At 42.5% G+C, this 26,195-nt stretch overlaps 1 protein-coding gene across 2 annotated transcripts; it reads right to left on the bottom strand.

The window, feature by feature from the left end:
• Positions 1 to 1,799: 1,799 nt before the first annotated feature.
• On the bottom strand, positions 1,800 to 22,280 carry IDH1 (isocitrate dehydrogenase (NADP(+)) 1). Of its 2 annotated transcripts, none has more exons than XM_043445352.1 (10): positions 22,103 to 22,280; positions 21,075 to 21,131; positions 18,325 to 18,464; positions 13,809 to 14,100; positions 11,074 to 11,179; positions 9,658 to 9,835; positions 8,202 to 8,353; positions 5,296 to 5,436; positions 4,175 to 4,337; positions 1,800 to 2,739 (listed from the first exon to the last, which is right to left on the bottom strand). In XM_043445352.1, the coding sequence occupies exons 3-10, from the start codon at positions 18,444 to 18,446 to the stop codon at positions 2,649 to 2,651; spliced, it is 1,245 nt and encodes a 414-aa protein (XP_043301287.1). In that variant the 5' UTR covers positions 18,447 to 18,464; positions 21,075 to 21,131; positions 22,103 to 22,280; the 3' UTR covers positions 1,800 to 2,648. The 2 variants fall into 2 exon arrangements, with proteins under 2 accessions (XP_043301287.1, XP_043301288.1); XM_043445353.1 differs by lacking the exon at positions 22,103 to 22,280 and adding an exon at positions 21,330 to 21,472.
• Between the last annotated feature and the right edge of the window lie 3,915 nt (positions 22,281 to 26,195).

The following is a 26,195-nucleotide window of genomic DNA, read 5'->3' as shown; positions in this document are numbered from 1 at the left end:
AAAATAGTACAAAAATAAGAATTTGGTAAAGGATTATGGAATTTCTTCATACCAGTCTTAAAATTTTTCTGCATATTTGCAGTATCAAATTAAGTTATAAATTATGCGACAAAGTCTGCAAAATTTGATTTTTTCAGAACTTAAGAAACCATCCAAATTCAGAGCTGTTCAGATATATAGTTTCAGAGGAATTGGCAATTTGAATTTTATATTCTCCCTAGTATTAAAAACAGGGACTATGAAACCAAAGTATAAAAGTGATAAAAGTATACTTTTATCAGTGTTTATATATTCAAAGCCTCCCTTAATACTTTTTATACTAGTTTCTAATCTTGTCTCCTCACAGGTTGAGAGATAAGACCCCTATTTGGGGGACATTTTTATTGCATATTCAATGGAGGTGGGAAATCACTTGTCAGAAGTGTCTTAGAAAGGCTGTATCAGACAAGAATACAGGGAGCTGTGACTTTTTTTTTTGTCTTTTATTGAATTTGCTACAATATTCTTTCTGTTTTTTTCATGTTTTGGATTTTTAGCCAGTGGTGTGTAGGATCTTAGCTCCCTGACCAGGGATTGACCCCTCCACCCCTGGGCATTGGAAGGTGAAGTCTTAACCACTGGACAACCAGGGAAGTCCCTGGGAGCTGATTCTAACTTAGATCTTAAATATTTTCAGGTAAAAATCATAAGAAACAGTATTTGCGATACAGAGAATTTCGAACTTTCACCTCTCTCATGGATCTTGCTGTTGTTACACTAAGCACCAGTTATTTTCCGGGCCAATTCTAATCCTCTAAATTACAAAATAAACCATTAGCCTTTGGATGTATTGGTCAGCATCTGATCATTTGTTGATTTTAGAACAACGCTAACTGGTTCTTGGCCCAGTGCTGACCCTGACATTGTTGTTCAGAATGGGGTTTGGTACCACCAACACTCATCTGATTGGCTCCCAGGATGTGAGAGTGCTGGAGGGACTACTTATGATGAACCAATCCAATGCCACCCTTTTGTTTCATGGAATGCTTTCTCTTCGCATCCAAACCTGAACATGTGCTGGGACAGGAGAGAGCCCCAGCTCAGCTATAAGGATTCCTTGATTCCAGGTCAAAATGGCTGCTGACATACTGTGTCAGCTTGATCAAAACTCCCCTCAACTTCCTTCTCCAAAATACAGATAATGATGGGATGTGGAGCAGGCTTTGTCCATGTCTGTAGAGCTGAAAGCTTGGGAAATGTCTTTGACTTGTCTCTTTCCCCCAACCCCACATCTCTTGGGAGCCCCCAGTCCCCTCCCATTCTGCTTTCTTTTCTCAGGATCCACCCCACTCTCTCTGCTTTCAGTCTCATTATCCCAGTTGAGACCTTCTTCTGTTCACCTTATAACTGGTCTTCTTTCCTCAGTTGTGCTCACCACACCCTGCCTCATTCCACTACTATGCATTCTTCACAAGAAGTGCCCAAAGTGTTATTTTTTAAAATGAAAATATGATCATGTCCCTCCCTTAAGTTTTCACTGGCTCCCTATTAACTTATGTGCTAATAATACTAAACTCCTCAGCATACACATAGACTCAATTCCCTAATATTCCCTTTTGTTCCCTTTTTGTTCGATCTTTGGTGTTCTTTCCCTTTCTCTGTAGAATCCACATCTTACTCTCTGTTTACCTAACCATATTTCCCCACAGTAAACTCCTTGAGGGCAGAGACTTTTTTTAAAACCAAATTCCTATGGCTAGGATCTAGCAGGGTGCCTGGCACCTGCAACACAGTCGATAAATAAAAACTCAGGAGACTAGTTCATTAACACTAAATTTTAATTAAAATCGATAGTTTAGATGAAGAACAGGACTAGAATAGTGTTTACAATCAACTTCTGAAAAATCACATTTACATAAGGAAATAAAAGAGGCCAGCAGAGGTCCCCAAAAAAAGGTGCAGCTTGTATTATTGCACTTGGATGAAACATGCTGTTCAAGGTCACATAATACTTAGGCCACACAAGGCCAGGAGGAGGAGACAAACACCGAGGACAAACCCCCCCCCAGGTAGTATTTCTTCTGGATTCTCCAGGGAGCTCAAAAATATTTAGTATTTTTAAAAGATTCAACTAGAGCTCTTTACAAAGATGAGTCTTCAACATGTTTTAGTTACGGCCATGCTCTTCATTTCAAATCATGTGCAAGTCTAACATACAACTTCTACTGCAAATAATGAGATATCTGTTACATTAGAATGACCCAGGGCCCCAGGCCATGGAAAGTGAGAAAGGAAATGAATCTCTACTTTATACAATTTCAGGGAATAATACCATGGCTATAGTTTATCCTTTTGAGCACTGTTCATTTTGGTCATTGATCTCAGCACATGAGAAAAAGTGACAGTGAGTACAAGTGGACATTAAAAATAATTCCTAGGCTATTAGTAGAAAATAAAATTTAAAAAAAAGTCCCCGGCCACGTTCACAAAGGTGGCATAACTGTATGGATAAGAAAAAGGCTGTAAACTTATAGAAAAGATAAACTCTGGCTTCTAAACAAATTACAAAATTGATTTTGCCTTTACCCTTGAGTGTTATAGAGAAAAATGTAAACCAGTAGACCCTAGTCACCAGAAAAAAAAAAATCCTCCAAAGACAAGAAATGACCTTAAAGTTTGGCCTGGGCTAGTTTTAACTGCAGGTTCTCTCCAAGTTTATCCATGAACTCAAATGTATTCAAGTAGTCAGAACGTTGCACGCTAATAGAGGAAAGAAAAAAGAAGGAAATTTAGTTTGTCTCTGATCTGGTAGCAAGTAGAGGAAAAGTCTGAGACATGCTACGTAAAGTAGCACTCTATTTATTCCTAGAAGAAAAGTGATTAATGTTAACAAGCTACAAGTTGATGGCTGATGACTGCACTTACGGTCCAAGGGGCTGACCCAGGCTACAGGCAGTCTGAGTGGAGCCAGGCCACACACACACACACACACACACACACACAGGGGTTCCTGGTCTTGTAGCTTCAAGAGTAAAACTGCCCCAGAGCTTCATTCAGACTAATGCCTGGGAGACTGAAATCATCCTACTTCTTATTTCTCATTCTTCATTAAAATAACAGAACATATCCAGGTACAGTCATCTTTTTAATTATATCCCTACAAATTGTCACATGTCCTCAAACAAACAAACAAAAAAACACTCTGATGCTCTTATATCTACCTTTGTCTTTCTTAAAAAACAAAAGACAATGGACTGGCTCTCATAAACCTGATGACAGGTGCCTATCCAAGTAGGCTTAAAAGTAACACACTGATAGGAACATTTCAGACATTGTATTCCTGCTGAAAATTTAAAATAAGAAAGATGTAGTAATGGAGTATACCCCCATGACTGAGGTATACTGACCCTAACAGAGAACTCTGAGGACCCACGAATGAGACATGGGATTGGTGCTAGATTTTAGTATCATTTCTTTTTTTAAAAAATTAATTAATTTTTTACTTGAAGGACAAATTGCTTTACAGAATTTTGTTGTTTTTTAGTATTGTTTCTTGACATGAGCCCCAGTAGCCAGCTTTGATTGAGGGAGGAAATCCCTGATCAGCAGCTAGTTCAGCTGGGATACGGGCTTCCGTGTTCTCAAAAAAGTCCTGGGCAAAACGATTATCTGGCTGCTGGCTACAGATACTTAAGGAAGGGACTATAAGCAACTGGACATCTTGTACCTGTGCTGCTTACTTTTCTTACTAAATTGAAGATAAAGAGGTGGAATAAAATAGCCTTGGAGGTCCCTTTGTTTCAAAATGTCTGTAATTTTGTTATATTAAGCAGAACCTTGCCACCCAGTTGACTGCCAACTAGATCAGGGGTGAGCACACTACAGCTTGGCTCATGAACTCGGTTGAGGCTGCAGCCTGGTTCTGTACCCAGGGTTTGACTGGAACGCTGCCATTCCCATCAGCTCTTGTATCACCACTGACTGCTTTCCCGCCGTGGAGGCAAAGTTCAATACTTGCCACATGTTCTGTAAAGCCTGAAATGTTTATTATCTGACAGTTCACAGATAATGTCTCCTGACTCTTGAACCAGATGACAAATAATATTTCATGTAACTCCAGAAAGCAGTTGATGTTTTGAGCCCAGTGAGGATAAATGGTAATTTGACCACAGAGCTTACAGTATCTTATACTTACTTGGGTAAACCTTTAATACATGCAGCTAAGTCCTTGGTCATGAAGCCAGCCTCAATGGTCTCAATACAGACTTCTTCCAAAGCCTTTGCAAAAAAGCCGAGCTCTTTATTGTTATCAAGCTTAGCTCTGTGGGCTAAGCCTCTGGTCCAGGCAAAAATGGAAGCTGAAAAGACAGGGGGAATAAAAAAAAGCACAATTCAATCATGCTGATTAGGAATATTCCCAAGTCTTTGTTTGACAAAATAGAATATTTCTTTTGTTTAGGTGACTGACTTCATTGGTTGCTATCCACATGAGCTGTAAGTTTCAGGAAATATTTTATCAAATAGAAACTTTAAAAAAAACACAAAACCTGCATTTTTGTAGAGGAAATGTTTTGGATTTTGTTAGAGCTTTAAGAAAGCATATAGTCATGGTAGGAAACTTATTAATTTGGAAAAGGTCGCAACCTCTTTTATCTTGTCTGGACTGCTCTCTTTTCTTTCCAGGCTGTAATCTGTTTTTAAAGTACTGTCCTTGAGGACTTGCCTGGTGGCCCAGTGGTTAAGAATCCACCTGCCAATGCAGGGGATGTGGGTTCAATCCCTGGTCTGGGAGAATTTCACATGACATGGACACCTAAGCCTGTGAGCCACAACTACTGAGCCCACGCTCCAGAGCTTGCGCTCTGAAACAAGAGGAGCCGTGACAAACAGAAGCCCACACACTGCAACTAGAGAGTAGCCCCCACCCTCTGCCACTAAAGGCTGTGCACAGCAACGAAGACCCAGCACAGCCAAAAAAAAAAAAATTAATTAAAAAAAAAGTGTTGTCCTTGAAACTTAGTTAAAAGGGTCTGTCAATGTGGCCTTAGGTTCTCAGCCACATGTGACGTTTCACTGCAGGAAAAGGAAAATGCTTGTTGATAACATTCTTCTCTGGAATATATATTCTCCCACAAAATGGAAAAGCATATACTGTGTATATTTTAAGAAACATATTAAAACAGTTCGTATTGGTAGGACAAATCAGCTGTTAGGTGATTATTTTATACACAAGGCATTGGGCAGCCAAAGGCACACATGTTAGGGTCCCTTGGAAGATTTCTATTCTGGTTGGAAATCAATGTAGCAGCATCTTACCAATGGGATTGGTGGATGTCTCCTGTCCTTTCTGGTACATTCGGTAGTGACGGGTTACGGTCCCGTGGGCAGCCTCTGCTTCTACTGTCTTGCCATCTGGACAAACCAGCACACTGGTCATCATGCCGAGAGAGCCGTAACCTGTGAGCGGCAGAACACGAAGGATGGGATTCAAGTGTAGGAAGAGCACTGGGTCTCCCAGAGAGGAAGGAAAATGACTCCCTCTTGACAGGACTCAGTGAGCAAAATAAACATGAGTGCATGCAGTAATTCTTCCGCCTTTCAGAAAAGGCTATGTTTTTCCTCACTTATTTACTTCAGAGGCACCTGCTCATGGTCTGACTGCCTGTATTCCACCCTAGTTCCATGACTTCCTAGGTACTGTGGCTCAGTTTCCTCACCTGTAAAATGGGTACAGTAGGGCTTCCCTGGTGGTACGGTGGATAAGAATCCACCTGCCAGTGTAGGAGAAGCAGGTTCAATTCCTGGCCCGGGAAGATCCCATGTGCTGAGGGGTAACCAAGTCCAAGTGCAACAACTACTGAAGCCCGCACGCCCCAGGGCCTGTGCTCTGCAACCACGGAAGCCGCCACAATGGTAAGCCTCCACTCTCCACAACTAGAGAAAGCCTGCGTGCAGCAATGAAGACCCAGAGTGGCCGAAAATAAAAATCAATCAATAAATCTTTAAAAAAGAAGGGGGGAGGAGAATAGTAAAAACACCTACTTCATAGGGCTACTGTGAGAATTAGATGTATATGCATATATTCATGACTATATATGAAAAGAAAACACATTCCTATTCCCTAGAATACTACCCTCCAGAGAATAAGAGTGCAGTATATTATTGTTATGCTTATGTGCAGATGCTCTGCTATTCTGGGAAAATAAAGATTCAGGAGTTGTCTCCAGCCACCAAGCTGCTCACAGGCTCACGCGGGACTGGGAAGAGAAAGCTGGTTAAAAACAGAATGGGATGGATCCGAGCACCTCCCCCTCGCCCCTCCTCTCTTTTACAGCCTCACCAGAACGATTCTGATCTGTGGTTCCCTAGTCAGAGAACCAAATTACCACTTTTAAGTCCATGTGATTGACTTTCCTTCTTTTATTCATTTTTTTAAACACTCGAATTCAAAGAACACTTTTCGCCATTTTTGCTACCTCCCAATAGTACCTGTGGAGTTAACAATGCAAATTTATAATAGGCTGCTACCTTTTTTTTTTTGGTTTGAAAGTAAGGAAAAAAACTTTATAAACTCTTTGAGTACAATTAGCAATTTCTGTACCAAATTAGCAGCTCCTTTCCTATCACTGTGCTGGTATGAGGCCTCAGTAGAGGCTCAAATATTCACTGACTGGAGATGTTTAGGGCCATATCCATGGTGATAGTCTGTCTATTTATCCATGAGACACTAGCTGGTACCACTGTCAAAACTGAGGTCAGAAGTAAAACGTTTGGTGTGAGTTCAAAGTAGTTCATGCCTCTAGAAAAGAATGAATGTGAGGACAGCTCTGCTGCCTTTTAATCTGCTATGCTGAGGTCACCTTTATCTGCAGGCACTGCCCAGACACAGAGTCTTGGTTGCAGATATCTTATCAGTGCACGGCTGGACACTGCACTGCAGCATTCTTGCTCTGAAGTCCTTTGAACCTCCACAGCTTGACAATAACATTTGCGATATCCCTCCGGATACCCTCTTATTGCCATGAGGACATTTAGAAACCATGAGATGATCTGGGCCCATTCTAAGAATGCTGCTCTCCTTGCTTTGTGATGGAATTATCACAAAGCAACACTCCTTCCTCTGCAGCATTCAAAGGACTATGAGGACTTCCCAGGTGGCACCAGTGATAAAGAACGCGCCTGCCAACGCAGGAGACATACGAGATGGTTGGATCCCTGGGTCAGGACGATCCCCTGGAGGAGGGCATGGCAACCCACTCCAGGATTCTCGCCTGGAGAATCCTATGGACAGAGAAGCTTGGCAGGTTATGGTCCATAGGGTCTCAGAGTCCGATATAACTGAAGCCATAGCACATAGCACTCAAGAGAAACAGGAGGAGGGAAAAGAAAGACCTGGGTAACTCATTTATCTGACATCAAAGTTATCTTTAACCAGGCAGAGCTACTGATTTTCAAACTGATAGCGATGATTAACTTTTCACAAGAGAAAGAAAAAGTAGTACTTCGTGGGGAAAAGCAAACGTAACTGAAATGAACACAAACATTCAGCAGGGGAACTCAGTGCACACTGCTTCACAAGTAACTGAAACTGAAAGACAGCTTAGCACTGAGGAAGGCAGGGAGGGAGAGCTTTTGCTCCTCTGGTCCTTATCTCTGGCATGCAGCTCCTGGTTTCTGGAATTTCTGCTTCTTTGCTCAATTTAGAGCTAAGCAGTAAACACATGTGTTTTATGTGGCACGGAACAGCTGTCAAGGCTGGCAAAAGGGGCGTGATTTGTACCAGTCACGGGATGAATGTGCTCTTGGGAGGGAGGCCCCTTGGTTATAAGATAACCCTGGCCCCTTCTCTCCCGAGTCCCATAGTTTTTTACATTCTTATTGGAAGGCAGGGGAAAAGAGTGATTTTCAGATTAGGTGACTGGGCTGCCCATTGGAGGCAGTGAAACTTAAGGAGGGAAAAGGGTTGAGACATAAACTGTGTTAACATCTAAGGCTGGAGATTCAACCCCACTGAGTTACCTCCTGGGCACCCCTGAGAGAAGTCGCCCCCCCAGTCTGAGCTTCCCTTCCTCATCAGTCAGCTGAGAAGACGGACCTGATGTCCCACAGTGCAACCATTTCATGAGCTTCACCAAGGGCTACAGAATCCCTCTTCCCACACTGGGGCACCACCTGCTGGCGGCAGGCCAAGCCCCACCTCCACTTGTCCTCCAGCTCCTTACCTTGGGCCACGGAGTCTGACTGCACGTCCCCATCATAGTTCTTACAGGCCCAAATGAAGCCCCCCTCCGATTTCATAGCTTGGGCCACCATGTCATCAATGAGCCTGTGCTCATACCAGATATTCTGAGCTTCAAACTGAGATCTGTACTGCCTGAGAAACAAGAAAGAGAAGAGAACAATAGACAAAGAAAACTGGTTTTATTGGGATACCATCTGCCTCTCTGAAAGGCTGGAGGTGGGGCTGGAAGCAGCATGTTTTAGTAGAAGTAACACAAATCTGGGAATCTGACAGACATGGGCTGAAATCCCTGCCCACTCATTTTCTAGCTATGAAACTACTATTTTCCCATCTGTAAGGGCGATTTCATCCACTTGGCAGAGATGTGAGAATTAAGCAAGACAACAGTATTCCAAGTATTAATACTACTTTTACAGTTTTCAATATACCACTCACCAGTTTCTTGGGATTCAGCTTGCCTTAAGGATATGTATTTTAAAAAAAGAATATACGGGGGTAGAGAAAGACTATTTTATGGCCCAGTATCATTCAGGAAACTAGGACAGCTTCCAGGTTTGACACAGATAGGGAATGGAAGGAGGTATTAAAATGCCTTGGGAAGGATACCTAAAATCCCAGCCCTGGTCTGAACGCTTGTATCTAAAGGGAGGAATGTCATCTTAAAAGTTAACAAGTACTCAAGGACTGTTGAACCTAAAATGATTATAAATGTAGACTTAAGTTCAAACGACTCCATTAAAGCAAAGCTTTATTTATTTTCTTTATTTATATTTAAATTATTGGCTGTGCCCCACAGCTTGCAAGATCTTAGTTTCCTGACCAGGGATTGAACCCACCCCTTTGGCAGTGAAAGTGTGGAGTCCTAACCACTGGACTGCCAGGGAATTCCCAAAAGGAGAGTTTTAAATCATAAGAGTGAGCTTCAGAAGGAATGGAAATGGGGTCTTCCCTGGTGGTGCAGTGGCTAAGACTCCAAGCTCCCAGTGCAGGGGCCCAGGTTTGATCCTTGGTCGGGGAATTAGATCCCACATGCTGCAACTAAAGATCCTGCATGAGCAACTAAGACCTGGTGAATAAATAAATATTACAAAGAAAGAAAATGGAACAGGCCCAATTCAGAAACTTACACATGTGAAAAATCGGAATTTTCTATCACTAACAGGGTACATTTACTCACACATTAAATAATCCTGGCTCTGAAAAAAATGTGGGACCTTTATCTGAGAACATATTTCCCTTCTAAAAGCAACTCACGAGCTTTATTTCAACCCTTGTTAAATCTCAGTTCTGTCCTTATCTTAATGAGATAGTGCTGGTTTTCACTCAATTTGTCCCAGAATCAAATGGATAAGCATACAAATTCTATACTATAAATGCCACCATTTGTGACCCCCCCAAAAAATAAATAAATAAAGGAAAAAAAGAACTGTAGTTACTTGTCATATATCTCCTGAAAGATGTCTTTAAAACGTCCATCGTATTTCTTCAGAATAGTGTTTTTGGTGCTCAGGTACAAAGGCCAATTCTTAGACAAAGCCATCTGGAAAGAACTGTGTGCAAAATCTTCGATTGATTTATCTTGATTATACATCCCCATGGCAACACCACCGCTCTCTGTGAGGGGGAAACGAGAAAAAAAAAAAAAGAAAGGTAAATAGGGTACGGCTGTAGCAAGTCTAAATCCACCCCCACCACCAAAACAGCCCACTTCCAGCTCTCATATCTGAGTTCAGGCTTCCAATTTCATTATCCCATGAGTTTCTGAGACACATAATTGGAGGAAAGTCAACTATAGGTAAGTACATTCTAAGTCATTTTGAAAGGCCAATAGCCACGAGGAAAACATGGTCTTTTGGATCCTGAAATACCAAGAACTGATATGAACCAGAAACACACTGAAGAAGGGGTAAATAATTTTTAAACTCTTTTCACAGTTTAAAAAATTTCAAGCATGTCTTTTAAGCTTTAAGTGTGCACTCAACCTTCAGCCACTAATACATATCAAACATGAAATGAGAATTCTTATAATTTCCTGGAAGATACTGAAAGTTGGTTCTGCTTTGGCAGAAATAATCATGCTCCATATAATCACTGGTGTTTCACAATTCTTACTGTTTGAACTCTGTTATTACTGAAAGCTAGAACTTGAATCCATGCTACTGCCTAGGGCCAGCTTGGGGCTAAGGATGAGAGAGGTGCGGAAACTGGCAAAACTAGATTCCTTTAAAATGATATGACTTAGAGGAGGCAAGGAGAACAACAGCTAGGTAGATTTTAAGATTCTGTTTGTGTGAGTTCTTTTAACAAGCTTAACAATGGGGAAAGTCCTCTGTTCTTTCAACAACTTTTGGGTGGGATTTGCCATACTGAACCTTAGAAACAGCAAAATCAAGGGAAGAGAAGCAAAAAAAAAAACAAAACCCAAAACAAAACCCAAACAGTCTACTTTCACAAAATAAACACTCAGAACCAGGAAAACACTTCAGCAAAGAAATAAAAGAGCCGTTTTCAAATACAAACCCTACCAGAGCCAAAGCGTAGGATTATATAACAGGCAATTTGGGGCTATTAACGTTTAATTTATGTAATTTGAGCGTAACAGATTCCTGTCAATCTCCCCTCCCGGTTTTGAGATGCATAATTATCTACTTGTATTTCCAATTAAGTGAATTAAGTGGCTAATTCCTCTTATGTCACAGGAAGCCAATGACTTTTTTGTTCGGTTTTGAGTCCTGTGGAAATACTATAGATTCAGGTTGCATTTTTAGGCAGCCACACAACTAACTTTAAGAAACTGGTGATAATGTTGTCTAAATGGCCTGTTAAAAAAAAAATGGAAAATACAAACATACCTGTGAAGTTATGTACTAGGTATACCGTCTTGGGGGATCCATCGCTTGGTGTGTAGGATATCTCTACTTTTCCGGGCCCCGGCACAACAAAATCGGTTGCTCTATACTGTATAGGGGGAAAAAAGAAAAGAAATCACAAAACTGTCCTAACAAGAGTTACATAAAGAGGAAAAAAAGCCCATAATACAGAGCTGGAAGACACCTAGACAATAGTACAGTGTAGTCCAACTTTCTAATTGAGGGGTAGAGATAAAGAGGTCCAGAGAATTCCCAAAGCTAGTTAGTAGTACACATTAGAAATCAGTATTTATCAGGTGCCTACAATGTAAGGGGCAGTTTCCTAACTACAGATATGAGTATGAAAGAGAGTAACAGAGTATTCCCTCTTACAAAGCCTATGACCTAACAAAGTCATACAAAAGTGAAGCAACATTAAGAGCTTTCAAGTGTCAACAGCGGGCATAGATAAAAATGCTACTGGAAGACGGAGGAAGAGAAATGACCATAACGTGAAGGTCAAGGAAGTCTTCTCCTGGGGGATGACAATATACTAACTGTAGCACTGAAGATGGGCTTCCCTGGCGGCTCAGACGATAAAGAATCTGCCAGCAATGTGGGAGACCTGGGTTTGATCCCTGGGTTGGGAAGATCCCCTAGAGGATGGCATGGCAACCCACTCCAGTATTCCTGCCTGGAGAATTCCCATGGACAGAGGAGCCTGGTGGCCTACAGTCCATGGGGTCACAAAGAGTCGGACGTGATTAAATGCAGCATGGCACTGAAGATGATGTTGAGAGTGCTAATGCCTGGTGCTCACTATGAGACATATTTTAAGTGATTAACCTGTATCCCACATTACCTCCTTTGATTCTTCCATCAATCTTACAAGGGAGGAACTATGACGTAGTGCAAATGACCCATTTAGGGTCTGGTCCTTGGGCCTTCAGGGCTTGTTCTCTTCATGGACATCGTTCTACTAAGGCCCAGCCCAGGACTTGCCCATAGAAAGCAATCATTCTGGAAGCGGCTGCAGTAGGCTGATGACCCTTAAGAAAGGGCCTTCTAAGGACAGCTACCTCTGTCACAGGTAAGGAAAAATATGCCCAGCCCACACTAGGCACATGTTAATCTTTGCTGCCTTGTACCTTCTTTAATGGCTAGATTAGAATACTTTCAGAGCCAGGTACCAGCAGATGCCAGTCAAACTTATTTATCTTTGTTTACAGTAATACTAAAGACAGCTGAAAGAAGAGCTGTCAGATAACGACAGATTAATATCTATTCTATGCAGAACATTTTGGATATTTATGGGTAGTAATTGATTCTCATTTCTCAAAAGGTGTCAAAGCACTATCATAAATGCTCTCTAGATGCTTGGAATTTTCAATCTAGTAGACTTTAATAAACAAAATGACCATTCTTCCAGTGATTGATGCCACAATAATTTAAAAAAAGGGAAAAGGAAAAAAAGGATACAACTTAAGAGCCATGTTCCCAGGACTAGTGAGTTTGTAGCAATCTCATCTACATTCCACCTTCTGAGCCTCTGAGAATTATCTGTGAAGGGAATTGCCAGGAGGAAGATATAGCCTGAAACGCAAAGTGAACTACCGCTCAAGGACTGACCTGGTAACCCAGCCCCCAGAAACAGAGTGGTCTGCTCTGCCCATACTATTTTTAACGATGGCAACATCAAAGCCTCTGGGTGTCAGGGACAAAGGCTCTTGTTTTTAAGGCTCTTGTAAGACAAGAGCTGCTTTCTGTTAAAGTCTAAAACTTCAGTTTCAACACAGAATTTTTATTTTGTTTAGTTGGTAATGTTTCTGTTTAATTTGGCAACAAACCTACTTGTACAGAAGTATAGAAACTAGACTTTTTTTCTTCCCCCAAGGAATGTTCTGAAGAGACTGCTTTCAACTACTAAGTTAGTTTGTCCTTTTATGCATGAAATGATCATGTTTAATATAATAATCTTGGTAGTTCTCAATTCTGTCTGCACATTAGAATCACCTGGAGAGCTTTAAAACACCATGGAATTGAGATTTAGCTAGTGTAGGGTGGGACACAGGCATTGGAATTAAAACAACAAAAAAAGTTTTTTTAAATGGCAATGCAAAACAAAACAAACCCCAAAAATCCTGTGAAAAGATCCTATTGTACAGCCCAGGTTTGGCTGAACCACTGATTTAGTTAAACCACAAGAAATTATACGAAAATGTCTGTATCATATGGTTTAACCTAATAAAAAGATAAAAGGGAAAAAAAAGCCTATAAAAAAGTCATTTATAGTGAGACACGTACGTTTATCTGAGACTGTAAGTTTATCTGAATTTGCTTTTATCTAAATGTCTATGTGTGTTTGTATATATACACATATATATTCATTTCTCAATTCTATACCTCACTTGTGGGCTTCCCTGGTCGCTCAGTGGTAAAGACTGCCTGCAGTACAAGAAACGCGGGTTTGATCCCTGGGTCGGGAAGATCCACAAAAGAAGAGAAAGGCTACCCACTCCAGTATTCTGGCCTGGAGAATTCCATGGACAGAGAAGCTTGGAGGGCTATAGTCCATGGGATCACAAAGAGTCGGACATGACTGAAGTGGCTGAGCACATACCTCACTTAATGAAAGTAGACACCAAAAGAGAATAAAGCACATATAGATCCGAACTGCTGGGCAATCAAAGGTCATGAGAAAAGAACATGGAAAGTCAAGTCATGCCAACACGACTTACTTGATCCCCATAAGCATGACGACCTATGATGATGGGTTTTACCCATCCACTCACAAGCCGGGGTATATTTTTGCAGATGATAGCTTCCCTGAAGACAGTGCCACCCAGGATATTTCGGATGGTGCCATTTGGAGATTTCCACATTTGTTTCAACTTGAACTCCTCCACTCTCTTCTCATCGGGGGTGATGGTAGCACACTTGACACCAACGTTGTACTTCTTTATAGCTTCCGCAGCGTCCTTGGTGACCTGGTCATTGGTGGCATCGCGGTTCTCTATGCCTAAATCGTAGCTGGGAGCGAAAGGTTGAAAGCGTAACTTTTCCAGACACACCCTCAGGTGACTGAAGATACTCCCCTTCTCTCCCCATGCACCACTCTGCATGCCGATGGTACACAGGGCCTGCCCCGCAGTAAGTGAAGGCTCCACACATACCTAAATCTGCTGAGTTTTAGCATTAGTGCACCCGTGACACAAAGATGGCTGCCAACTAAAAAACCTCTAAGAAGGGCTAGACCGCTGGGCCATGCTGCATTGTAGGAAGCTGTTGAGAAGGAAATGAAATAAAAACCACTGTACTCTTTCCCCTCGGCCTACTCTTTACCACCACTTTCTGCAGACTTTCTTCATCTGATTAGCATAAAAATGCAAACCTAAGTATTATTTTCCCTTTAGAAAATACTGTGCTCTAAAAATAAAAGGGCTGAGGACTTAAAGGATTTCTTGCAGTTTGGCACTGAAGTGGTGGGAGTTACAGCTGAGACAGTCAGTGCCAAAAAAATGCTAACTATTAAGGCCAATTAGCTGTACGTTGAACCTTTCCCTAAATCTCAGGCAAGTCTTTCTCCTGGACACAAGCCTGAAGTTTATAGAATAAATAATGGAATCCAGGAATGACTTTATATAGCCCACTGATTTATAGCTTGAAATACACCAATACCCAGAATACATGGTATTCAGAGTGTGAAAGAAAGTTGGTTATCCAGAGCAGAGAAGACTGTAAAACTTTAAAGTAGGTAATAGTTTACCGAAAGCAGGAAAAACAAAACAGTAATGTAACAGTTTAATTTGTTCTCCAAGGCTTAAAAAGTTTTCCAGTTTTTGCAGCTTTCAAAACTTGCTGAACCATCAAGCCCCTCAATCTCTCGTTTCAGTTCTGGTATTTCCCTTCCTTTAGATATCCCACTCCTTGTGATGGAAATGCAAAAGGGCATCCAATCTGGTGATATATTTCCAAATAAAAATAATTCCAAACTGCTTTGACTGTTCGCACCTCCTCCCTGTCCTTGAGGGTGTGTATTGTCAATCTGCATTAATTGTCAACTTCCAGACCTCCTCAGGATATCCTTCCTTCTTAATCTTGTAAGGGGTCACTTTGTACACACAGCCGTGGACTGTGTGTAAATTTTCCAACATGACCTATAACCCTTTGTTTCAAAAACTTATATAACTGCTCTTTGACCCCCAAGTGGGCAGAATGGCCCTCAGAGCTTTCTGAATGACTGTCTCTTGGGCTATACTACTCAAACTGACATGAATACAATTCTCCATTTCTTTCTTAGATTATTAATTTTTTTTTTTTCATCGGCACTAACAAAGACACTCTTATCTTCTGACTTAGGAAGTGCTGAGTATCTATAAAAAGTCCACTCCTAACTTAAACAGCAGTATAGTCAGCAATATTCACGTTCACAGGAATCATTTTTCATCAGAAGAAGCTTACAGAAAATTAGTGGATTTTTTTGCTTCTAAGCAAAAAGAATGAGTAAATGGTCCCAATCACTGTCTAGACAACAGAAAATTAAAAAAATGAATCATTCCACTCGCCTCAGAAAGAACCAATCATGTAATAATAATAGCAATCTTGGAACTACTTACACTTAAACGTTTAAGTCTCCAAGAATTTTTTAGTTTTTAGCCAGTGACTCTGCCTTAAAGTTATAATGACTGTCCTTTAAAGCTAAAGAGAATCTTTGTAGCTATTATCAAGGCAATTGCTCTGCAAACTCACCTATTGCCATGTACATGAAATGAAAGTCACTCAGTTGTGTCCAACTCCTTGCGTCCAACTATACAGTCCATGGAATTCTCCAGGCCAGGATATTGGAGTGGATAGCCTTTCCCTTCTCCGGGGATCTTCCCAACCCAGGGATCGAACCCAGATCTCCCACATTACGGGCGGATTCTTTACTATCTGAGCCACAAGGGAAGCCCAAGAATACTGGAGTGGGTAGTGTATCCCTTCTCCAGTGGATCTTCCCGACCCAGGAATCGAACCGGGGTCTCCTGCATTGCGGGCAGATTCTTTACCAACTGAGCTATCAGGGGAGCCCTATTGCCATGTTAGGTGTCTGTAAAATGTTTCTTTAATCATTTGGATAATGTTTTAAAAGCTTCATTTCCTATATGTTTGTGGACCTCTGCAGGTATTTGCTCCTTCTCAAGGCTGCAATATAGACACTATCAACAGCTTGTGAGTGAAAGTCGCTCAGTCGTGTCCAGCTCTTTGTGACCCTATGGACTCTAGTCCGCCAGGCTCCTCTGTCCGTAGGATTCTCCAGGCAAGAATACCGGAGTGGTTTATCATGCCCTCCTCCAGGGGATCTTCCCAACCCAGGAATCCAACCCAGGTCTCCCGCATTGCAGGCAGATTCTTTACCATCTAGGTCACCAGGGAAGCCCTTATTCAACAGCTTAGCCACCAGAAGGTTTCCCTGGCCTTCACTATCTCCTGGAGCTTGCTCAAACTCGTGTCCATTGAGTCAATGATGCCATCCAACTATCTCATCCTCTGTTGTCCCCTTCTTCTCTTGTCCTCAATCTTTCCCAGCATCAGGGTCTTGGACACAAATGGTTTAGGGAACTTCTCCTGAAAGGTGGGGGTTGTATTAGATAACTTTGAGAATTCTGTATAATTATACAATTATAATTGTATAAAACGGAGAAAAGACAAGGAATGAACAGGTAAAAAGGCCCACTGACTAGTTAAGCAGAGTGACAGAAAACACTTTATCCTTTCGAAAGGACAAAACTGTGTTAACTACATTCTTTATCGATTTATTAGAGAATTCCCAGGCGGCGCTAGTGGTAAAAATCCCACCTGCCAATGAAGGAGATTTAAAAGATTTCAATCCCTGGGTCAGGAAGATCCTCTAGAGGAGGGCACGGGAACCCACTCCAGTATTATGCCTGGAGAATCCCATGGACAAAGGAGCCTGGTAGGCTATAGTTCATAAGGTTGCAAAGAGTCAGACACGACTGAGCAACTTGGCACGCAGCTCTATTCTTTTCCCCTCTGCAAATAGTACCTAGTGTTACTCTTGGCCACTAATTTATTACAAACAAAACCCTCACAGGAAATAGAGGCTTGGAAAGACCTGAGAAATCACTTTGCTGCCATCATAATTCTTCTCTTCTGAACAATGACAAGTTCAGTATTTCTAGTATTATGTTAAAATTAAAGATTCATTTCATATATATTTGAAACCCAGTCCCCCTAAAATTGAGTTCCCTTCAGAGTTTATAATTAATCTCTCTATCTAAAACTATTTCCTCTGGTCCCCTCTGACCTCCATTCTGTATTAATTTAACACTAGTCAACCAGACTCAGATGACTAAAATTGCTATTGTACATAACACTCTGAATGACTATAATTGTGGTTTAGATATCATCAGTAACAACAGAATCAGGTTGTTTCTCCAGGGAAAAGACGAGCTATCAGCCCCTGAGCCATAAGAATGTAAACTGGATGCAACCTGACTTCCCTGAAACTAACATTTAAGAAAAGCCACAGAAATTTCACGATTTTAAAATACCCTCAGGCCTTCCTGGAGAAGGAAATGGCAACCCACTCCTGGGTTCTTGCCTGGAGAATCCCAGGGATGGGGGAGCCTGGTGGACTGCTGTCTATGGGGTTGCATAGATTCGGACACTACTGAAGCGACTTAGCAGCAGCAGCAGGCCTTCCCTGGTGGTCCAGTAGTTAGGAACCCCCCTGCCAATGCAGGGAACACAGATTTGATCCCTGGTCCAGAAGATTCTATGTGCAGCGGGGCAACTAACCCATGTGCCCCAACTACTGAGCCCCTGTGCCTCACCCTGTGCTCTGCAACAAGAGGAGGCACTGCAATGAGAAGCTGGTTCACCCTAACTAGAGAGTGGCCCCTGCTCACCATGACTAGAGAAAGCCAGTGCGCTACAACAAAGGCCCAGCGTACCACCCCCCCCTCCAAAAAAAAACACAACAACTCAAAGATCCAGCTGGAGTGGCTCTGAGACTTGTCTCCACTCCCTTCTTGGTGCCCTGAAAATAAACCCTTACTTTGCTGCAAACAACTAGTGTTAGAGTTGCTCTTTGCACAGGGGCACACCAGTTATACATTTTGTTTGCATATAAGCTTGCCCAAAGCTTTATTCACAAGATATAGTGGTATCTAGGCAAAAAAGTGACCTATACCCTGAAATCACGTGGATTATGCTTTCTGAGTTGGCTGCTTGGCAGAGTGATTCATTTACCTGTGCAGGTCCAGTTCCACGTAGGGAAAAATGAGTTTCTCTTTAATCAACTCCCAAATGATTCGTGTCATTTCATCTCCTTGCATCTCTACCACAGACCCGCCTTGGATTTTTTGAGACATTTTGACTTCAATAAACCTCTAAGAGGAAAAAAGATAAGACACATATCTCATCATTTGTTTCATTACTGTGTAAAAGCAAAATACAATTTGGTGATAACTAAAAAGAACAATTCATAATAGCATGATTGCACAGAAAGCTAATAACAATTACATTAACCATTAGAATTGAATACATTCTCTGTATAAAGGCATTGTGTTACATGCCTCTTGTGTGATTTCTGAGTCAACACTCACAACAACCCTGTAAGATGGAAATTGTTTTTCCATTCTTCTTTGCTAAAAGAAAGCAAGCTTTCCAAGGCCATCCGGCTAGAACGTGGGGGAGCCTGAGCCTGTCACATGCCCTTAATAATGTAAATCACTATTCTTTATTCTTGACTGTTGGTTTGTCTTATCAAATGGGATTATTTCCACAATATCATGTTTATTTGAACACTTCTATCCAATGCCTCATTGTGCTAGGCCTTCAAGATGCACAGAATGATGGGCACTACTATTTCCCCTCTTTTAAGAGGCTCTTTTGGTTAAAACAACTATCCTTAACAAGATTCAACAAGTTCTAGTGACCCATTTTAGAGAAAATTTAATTAAGTCTTTTTATAAGTGAAAGATGAAGAATTCCTGGTGGAACTCTATTTTCCTAGACACAGTAAAGGATAGTGGTGATGATACACTGAATACAAAGTGATTTCTCAATTAGAGACATCTGTATGTATAGAGAAGAACTACTGCTCAGAACATGTCCCTGGCCTGTCCTTGGTATCCCAGCTCCTGGACTATTCTTCCAGCCATTAGTGGGCAAAGGCAAACTGCCAGTGGGTGGGAGAGGGGACTGGAGTTGTTCCAGGAAGAGGTGTCTTCCTGGGATGTGGGGGTAGCAGATACTAATCAATCTGGTTCCCAGAGACAGCAGGGCTACACCCTATGGACGCACTCAGTCACCTCCCACTCTTTGCGACCCTTTGGACTGTAGTCCCCTGGGCTGCTCTGTCCATGGGATTCTCCAGGCAAGAATACTGGAGTGGGGAGTCATGGCCTCCTCCAGGGGATCTTCCTGACCCAGGGATTGTACCCATGTTTCTTAGGTCTCCCGTATTGGCACCTGGGAAGCCCTTTATGAAAAGTGAAAGTGTTAGTTACTCAGTCATGTCTGATGCTTGGCGAACGCATGGACTATAGTCCGCCAGGCTCCTTTGTCCACCAAATTCTCTAGGCAAGAATTCTGAAGTGGGTTGCCATAGGGCTTAGGCTTAAAGAAAGGCATGTTTCCTGAGAGTAAGAGGAGGCACCGAGCCTGCTAAAGGTATCTGTTCCCTTTCACGGTGCTTTAATGGGAACTATTTTTCCCCCTAGAACATAACAACAGATTGCTTTTATTCTATTAATTTACAGTTGAGGACTGAAAGTCAGGAGAATTGACTTTAAAAAATTATTACGGAAGAGGTCTATAAACATTATCTCAAAAAGTTGAGTTAAAGTTGTCTGGCCTTTATATTTTTAAATGTAATGATTAGTAGACTGTGAGCTTCGGTTCCTCATGATGAGCCAAGATATATTCCTAACCTCTAGGCCCATTTTCACTTCCCAATTTGCAATTCTGGGATTTTGTTTATTATATTAGTATTTAGGAGGTTCTCTAGACCATTACTGGGGGACCATCTGAAACTCAACTAGAATGAAAAAGTGAACACACTGGTGTGAACGAGTCAGCTACTTCCCATTTGTAATTTCAAGTATAATTTAAAGTACAGCTTAAAGTATACATTTAATCATACTGATCCCACAGTCACATCTGTCTTTGTATTTAAAACAAAACAAAAAGAGGCAGCAAACTTATCTCAGTTTTGATACATTTCCAAGGCCATATTCCTACGAAGTATTATGCAAGAGTTATGACTTGGCTATTTTTCTTTAACGGCAAATACAGTTAATAAAAAGTCATACAGCAAACTTGAAATTTCAGTAATAAGTGATAATATTTTTTGGTTAAGCAAACACTTTCTGATTAATCTTTCTACATTTCATAACGTATAACAAAGGTTTTCTTCATGATACTTATCCAATACATTTTTACCATCTTTTAATTTAAAAAGTGAAGCTTTATTGTAGACCTGGTAGTAGGCTACACTGTAGGACACTATTTTATTTCTTCTAGATTTGAATCCTATGAGGATGGGCTTCAGACACCACTGAATTCACTTTTGACTCTAGTCCCTCAGATTTTTTGTCTCCACCCAAACCCTGATTTCAGAAGGAAGGCCTTTTCCAACAAGCCAGTTCATTTATCTAGCAGCTGAATTCCAACCTCCTGACACACATGTGCAATGATAGAAAATAAACCTGAAGGAACACAAAGTCGTTTAAGAAGAGCTGCTTCCGGGGGTGGGGGTGGGGGTGGAGGAGGGTGCTGAGTTCATGAACTACACTAATTTCTGTGCAAAAAAAAAAAAAAAAGTGTCTTGCAGAGAAGACTCTAGACTGAAAGAAACAAGCAAACAGTTGCAATTTATTGGTGGAAAAATTCCTGAGTCATTCTCTTACAGGGCCTCCGACCACCTCCAAGACCTCCACGAGCAGTTAAACGCAGTAATGCCGCATGAAAGAAGGGGAGGAATTACTAATTCTCACCTTAACAATTTCTAATCACCCCCAACTCCTCTCAATCTTGCAGACTCCGCTTATCTCCTAAAACAAAACAAAAAAACAGAAGACAAAAATAAGGTACAAGGCACTCCAGCAGTCTTCTCCGGAGAATTTAGCTGCTTTTTTTTTAAGCCAGGCAGCCCGGTTTATCTGTTTTAAAGTACAGTGCTGAGTGCAAGCTAAGGGGCAAAGGGCAGTTTTAGGTCCGCATGCACCTTCCAAATAAAGTATAATAAATACCCCTGCTTGCACTCCGAGGAGGGCGCGTCCGTGGGCGCGGCCCGGGTTCGTCGTCCGTTAGCTAGTCCTGAGGTTTGCACGCCCTTCGGGGACGCTGGGACCAGCCGGTTCTTGGCCTCCATGCGTCTTTGGGCCCTTGTGCAATCGAAGCCAGCTGGGTTCCTCCTTCCACGCCCGACCCTTCCCTCCCGAGCGCCGGGACCTTTAACCCCTCTCCACCTTAACTCGAGATGCCGACGGCGACATTTCCTCCACCCCTGACAGCCACCAGGTGGCCTAGCGACCGGCCCTCGCCGCTCCCTCCAAGCTCCCCAGGAGGACGCCTCCAGCCCGCCGCACCACCAGTCCCGGCGGCCCCAGTTCCATGCACACGCCCAAGTCCTCCTACAGCCGAGGCCGCACGTCTTCTTCGCCCTAAACCCAAGACTTCGTATTCCACGAGTCCTTGCATCCTCCTACAGCCCGATTTTTTCTTCTGCTGCAGACCCGGCATCCATCCACCGCCTGCAACCTCCCCCTGCCCAATTTCACCCTCCAATGCCTAAGAGCTGGCTGCCTACACAACCAGGCATTTAGCACCGTCTTCCTCCCATTTCCTTCTCCCACGCCCACTACCTGGATTTTTTTTTTCCCGCTGCCTTGCGACCAGGACGCGCCGCTAAACTTCCCCTAGCATACTCAAGATCTGAGCGTCCTTTTTCCCACACTAGCCACTATCAGAGCCTTCTCGCAGGAGCCAGAGACCCGGTCCGCCCCTCGAAGCCTGCGGCTACCTGCGGGGAAGGTACGTTGGCGATGACCCGGGAGCACACAGTCACTCAGTGTCCACTTTGGCAATCCCGGCTGGAGCCCAACTGTTCCGGCTTCTCAGGGGGCCTCGGCAGAAACCCAGAATCTGGCCAGCCAGGCAGGGCTTTTCCTCTTCCCGGCTTTTGTCCAGACCTGAGCCCGGCCCCCTCAGCCCACCTCCCGGAGCTCCGCCCCCGAGCCCCCGCCAATCGCCGCGGGCGACCACCCGAGATGGGCGGGGCCATGGGTCAGAGGCGGGTCCTTCTATTCCGGGCGAATCCGCGGCCCCGCCTTCCTTGCGCTCGGGTGGGGAAAGGCGTGGGCAGCTGCACTGCTGGATTCCGCCGCCGCCGGTCTTCTGCTGAAGTACCAGCTTGCCACCTGCAGGCTGGGGTGTTGGGCGCGCCGGCGCTAATATTCTGAATCCTTCGCCACGAAGGGGCGCCCCGGGCTTTGTAACAACCTAGGGTCAGGCGGAGTGAGTTTCTAGGATTCCAATAAAGACAAACCCGAGACGGCGCGGCTCGGACCTATACTGTTCCTTGCGCGCTCCGGGTGTGCCATAGACTGGAATGCGCTTGGGCAGAAAGAAGAGTGTTCTGGGCAAGCGTGAAGTCACTTTGGGGGCTTCTTCGCTCAGCTGGAATGCAAAGGATCGAACAGTTGCACAAGCAGGCACCCACGGCCGATGACTAGGTCTTCAGAGCTAATGTATCTATCTAGAATTTCAATTTCTATTGCGTGCTATAAATAATGGAGAAGGAAATGGCAGCACACTCTAGTATTCTTGTCTGGAAAACCCCACAGAGAGCGAAGCCTGACCGGCTAGAGTCCATGAGGTCGCAAGACTCGGTGGCAACTTGGCGTCTAAACAAGGAGAACTATAAATAAATGCAGTAGTTATTTGCGTTAGACAATAAGGTTAATGAAATCATCGGAGTTCCAGTGACATTCAAATAAAGATCTAAGGAGGCCTTAGAAAACAGTGGATTAAAATAAATTATGTCCTCTGCAGGAAATTATTTTTAGTGTAGTCCTTACTTTTGAAAACATGGAGGGCGGGGGAGAAGTATTTTAGATTATGATTTGTAGGATAAGCCCATGCTTAGCCCAGGATTCAGTGCCCCCATATTTATTTATTTTTTCTTTTTTAAAAGTTTTATTGAAATACGGACATCCTGGAATGAGAAGTCAAGTGGGCCTTAGAAAGCATCATTAAGAACAAAGCTAGTGGAGGTGATGGAATTCCAGCTGAGCTGTTGTAAATACTTAAAAATGATGCTGTTAGAGTGCTGCACTCAGTATACCAGCAAATTTGGAAAACTCAGAAGTGGCCACAGAACTGAAAAAGGTCAGTTTTCATTACAATCCCAAAGAAAGACAATGCCAAAGAGTGTTCAAACTACTGCATAATTGCACTTATCTCACACACTAGCAAAGTAATGCTCAAAGTCCTTCAAGCTAAGTTTCAACAACACAGGAATTGAGAACTTTAAGATGTGCAGACTGGATTCAGAAAAGGCAGAGGAACCAGAGATCAAATTGCCAACATCCCTTGGGTCATAGAAAAAGCAAGAAAATTAAAAAAAAAAAAAAACATCTGCCTTATTGACTATGCTAAAGCCTTTGAATATGTGGATCACAACCAGCTGGAAAATTCTTCAAGAGATGGGAATACCAGACCACCTGACCTGCCTCCTGAGATATCTGTATGCAGGTCAAGAAGCAATAGTTAGAACTGGACATGAAACAACAGACTGGTTCCAAATTGGGAAAGGAGTACATCAAGGCTGTATATTGTCTCCCTGCTTATTTAACTTATATGCAGAGAACATCATGCAAAATGCTCGGGCTGGATGAAGCACAAGCTGGAATCAAGATTGCCAGGAGAAATATCAATAACCTCAGATATGCAGATAACACCACCCTTATGGCAGAAAGTGAAGAGGAACTAAAGAGCCTCTTGATCAAAGTGAAAGAGGAGAGTGAAAAAGTTGGCTTGAAACTCAACATTCAAAAAACAAAAATCATGGCATCCAGTCCCATCACTTCATGGCAAATAGATGGGGAAACAATGGAAACAGTGAGAGACTTTATTTTCTTGGACTCCAAAGTCACTTCAGTTGGTGACTGCAGCCATGAAATTAAAATATGCTTGCTCCTTGGGAAAAAAAGCTTTGACCAACCTAGACAGCATGTTAAAAAGCAGAGACATTACTTTGCTGACAAATGTCCATCTAATCAAAGCTATGGTTTTTCCAGTAGTCATGCGTGGATGTGAGAGTTGGACTATAAAGAAAACTTAGTGCTGAAGAATTGATGCTTTTGAGCTGTGGTGTTGGAGAAGACTCTTGAGGGTCCCTTTGAACTTCTAGGCAATCAAATCAGTCCATCCTAAAGAAAATCAGCCCTGAATATTCATTGGAAGGACTGATGCTGAAGCTGAAGCTCCAATACTTTGGTCACTTGATGGGAAGAGCTGACTCATTGGAAAAGACCCTGATGCTGGGAAAGGTTGAAGGCAGGAGGAGAAAGGGACGACAAAGGATAAGGTGGATTGGATGGCATCACCAACTTGATGGACATGAATTTGAGCAGGCTTCGGGAGTTGGTGATGGACAGGGAAGCCTGGTGTGCTGCAGTCCATGGGGTCACAAAGAGTCAGACATAACTAAGTGACTGAATTGAACTGGAACAGTCATGGCACCTTCTGAGTATGTCATTTCACTTGCTGATTGAGGATTAAGGTCTAGTCTTGTCTGCCATCTCGGTCCCATTTGTTTCTACTAAGTTTATGTTGTGTCCTTGGGCTATATCACTGTTGCAAAACTTGTGCCCTGCCCCTTCCCCTCCTGTTATAATGGACATGAGTTTGAGGAAACAGGGAGACAGTGAAGGACAGGGAAGCCTGGCATGCTTAGTCCATTGGGTCACAAAGAGTTGGGCACGACTTAGCGACTGAACAACAACAGTTGATTTATAACGCTAAGCCAATTTCTACTGTACAGCAAAATGATTTAGATATACATTACATAAATATATTATTCTTTTTTAATATTCCTTTCCATTATGGTTTATCACAGAACACTGAACATAGTTCCCTGTGCTATACAGTTGTTGTTGTTTAGTTGCAAAGTCACATCCGACTCTTTGTGACCTCATGGACTGTAGCCCACTTGGCTCTTCTGTCCATGGGTTCCCCTGGCAAGAATACGGAGTGGGTTGCCATTTCCTTCTCCACCAAAATTTATTTTTAAAGTTATCTCTAATACTGGATTTTTATTACTCTTGAAGATTATGAAGGGCACTATGCATTTTGGACACTCAAGGGCACCAGTATTTTTCCCAAGAGAAAAAGATGTTTTGGGTTGAAAGAACCTCTTGATGAAAGTGAAAGAGGAGAGTGAAAAAGCCAGCTTAAAACTCAGCATTCAAAAACTAAGATCATGGTATCCTGTCCCATCACTTCATGTCAAATAGAAGGGGAAAAGTGGAAACAATGACAGATTTTCTTTTTTCTTGGGGTCCAAAATCACTGCGGATGGTGACGGCTTGCATGAAATTAAAAGACACTTGCTCCTTGGAAGGAAAGTTATGACTGACCTAGCCAGTGTATTAAAAGGCAGAGACATCACATTGCTGACAAAGGTCTGTAGAGTCAAAGCTATGGTTTTTCCAGTAGTCATGTATGAATGTGAGAGTTGGACCATAAGAAGGGCTGAGCACCAAAGAATTGATGCTTTGGAATTGTGGTGCTGGAGAAGACTCTTGAGAGTCCTTTGGACAGCAAGGAGATCAAACCAGTCAATCCTAAAGAAAATGTTTGTGCAGAATTGATTACATATGGTTTTGTATTTTCATCTTGAATCTGAGACCTGCAAATAACCTGAGATTATAAACTTACTTCATATTATATCAGGTTCTTGTGGTTTATTACCCCTTTCCCACTACTAAAATTATTTATAAATGTATACATTCTTGTTCCAAAGAGGATTTAGGGCAGTCTTCAAGATGTATACAATATAGCATGACAGAAGACATTGAGTATAGGTGAAGAAAATGAGGTAAAGACTGAAT

This window comes from Cervus canadensis, chromosome 24 (genome assembly GCF_019320065.1).
Source record: "Cervus canadensis isolate Bull #8, Minnesota chromosome 24, ASM1932006v1, whole genome shotgun sequence".
In the NCBI taxonomy this organism is placed as follows: Eukaryota; Metazoa; Chordata; class Mammalia; order Artiodactyla; family Cervidae; genus Cervus; species Cervus canadensis.
This window is presented reverse-complemented; position numbering and strand designations above follow the sequence as displayed.

Bases quoted from the DNA above. Each gene is read 5' to 3' on its own strand.
- IDH1 (XM_043445352.1), bottom strand. From the start codon at position 18,446: ATGTCTCAAAAAATCCAAGGCGGGTCTGTGGTAGAGATGCAAGGAGAT. The intron at 11,180-13,808 runs GTAAGTCGTGTT...CCCCCTATACAG, and splicing joins GTCATGCTTATGGGGATCAA to TATAGAGCAACCGATTTTGT. The intron at 2,740-4,174 runs GTAAGTATAAGA...TTCCTCTATTAG, and splicing joins TGTATTAAAGGTTTACCCAA to CGTGCAACGTTCTGACTACT.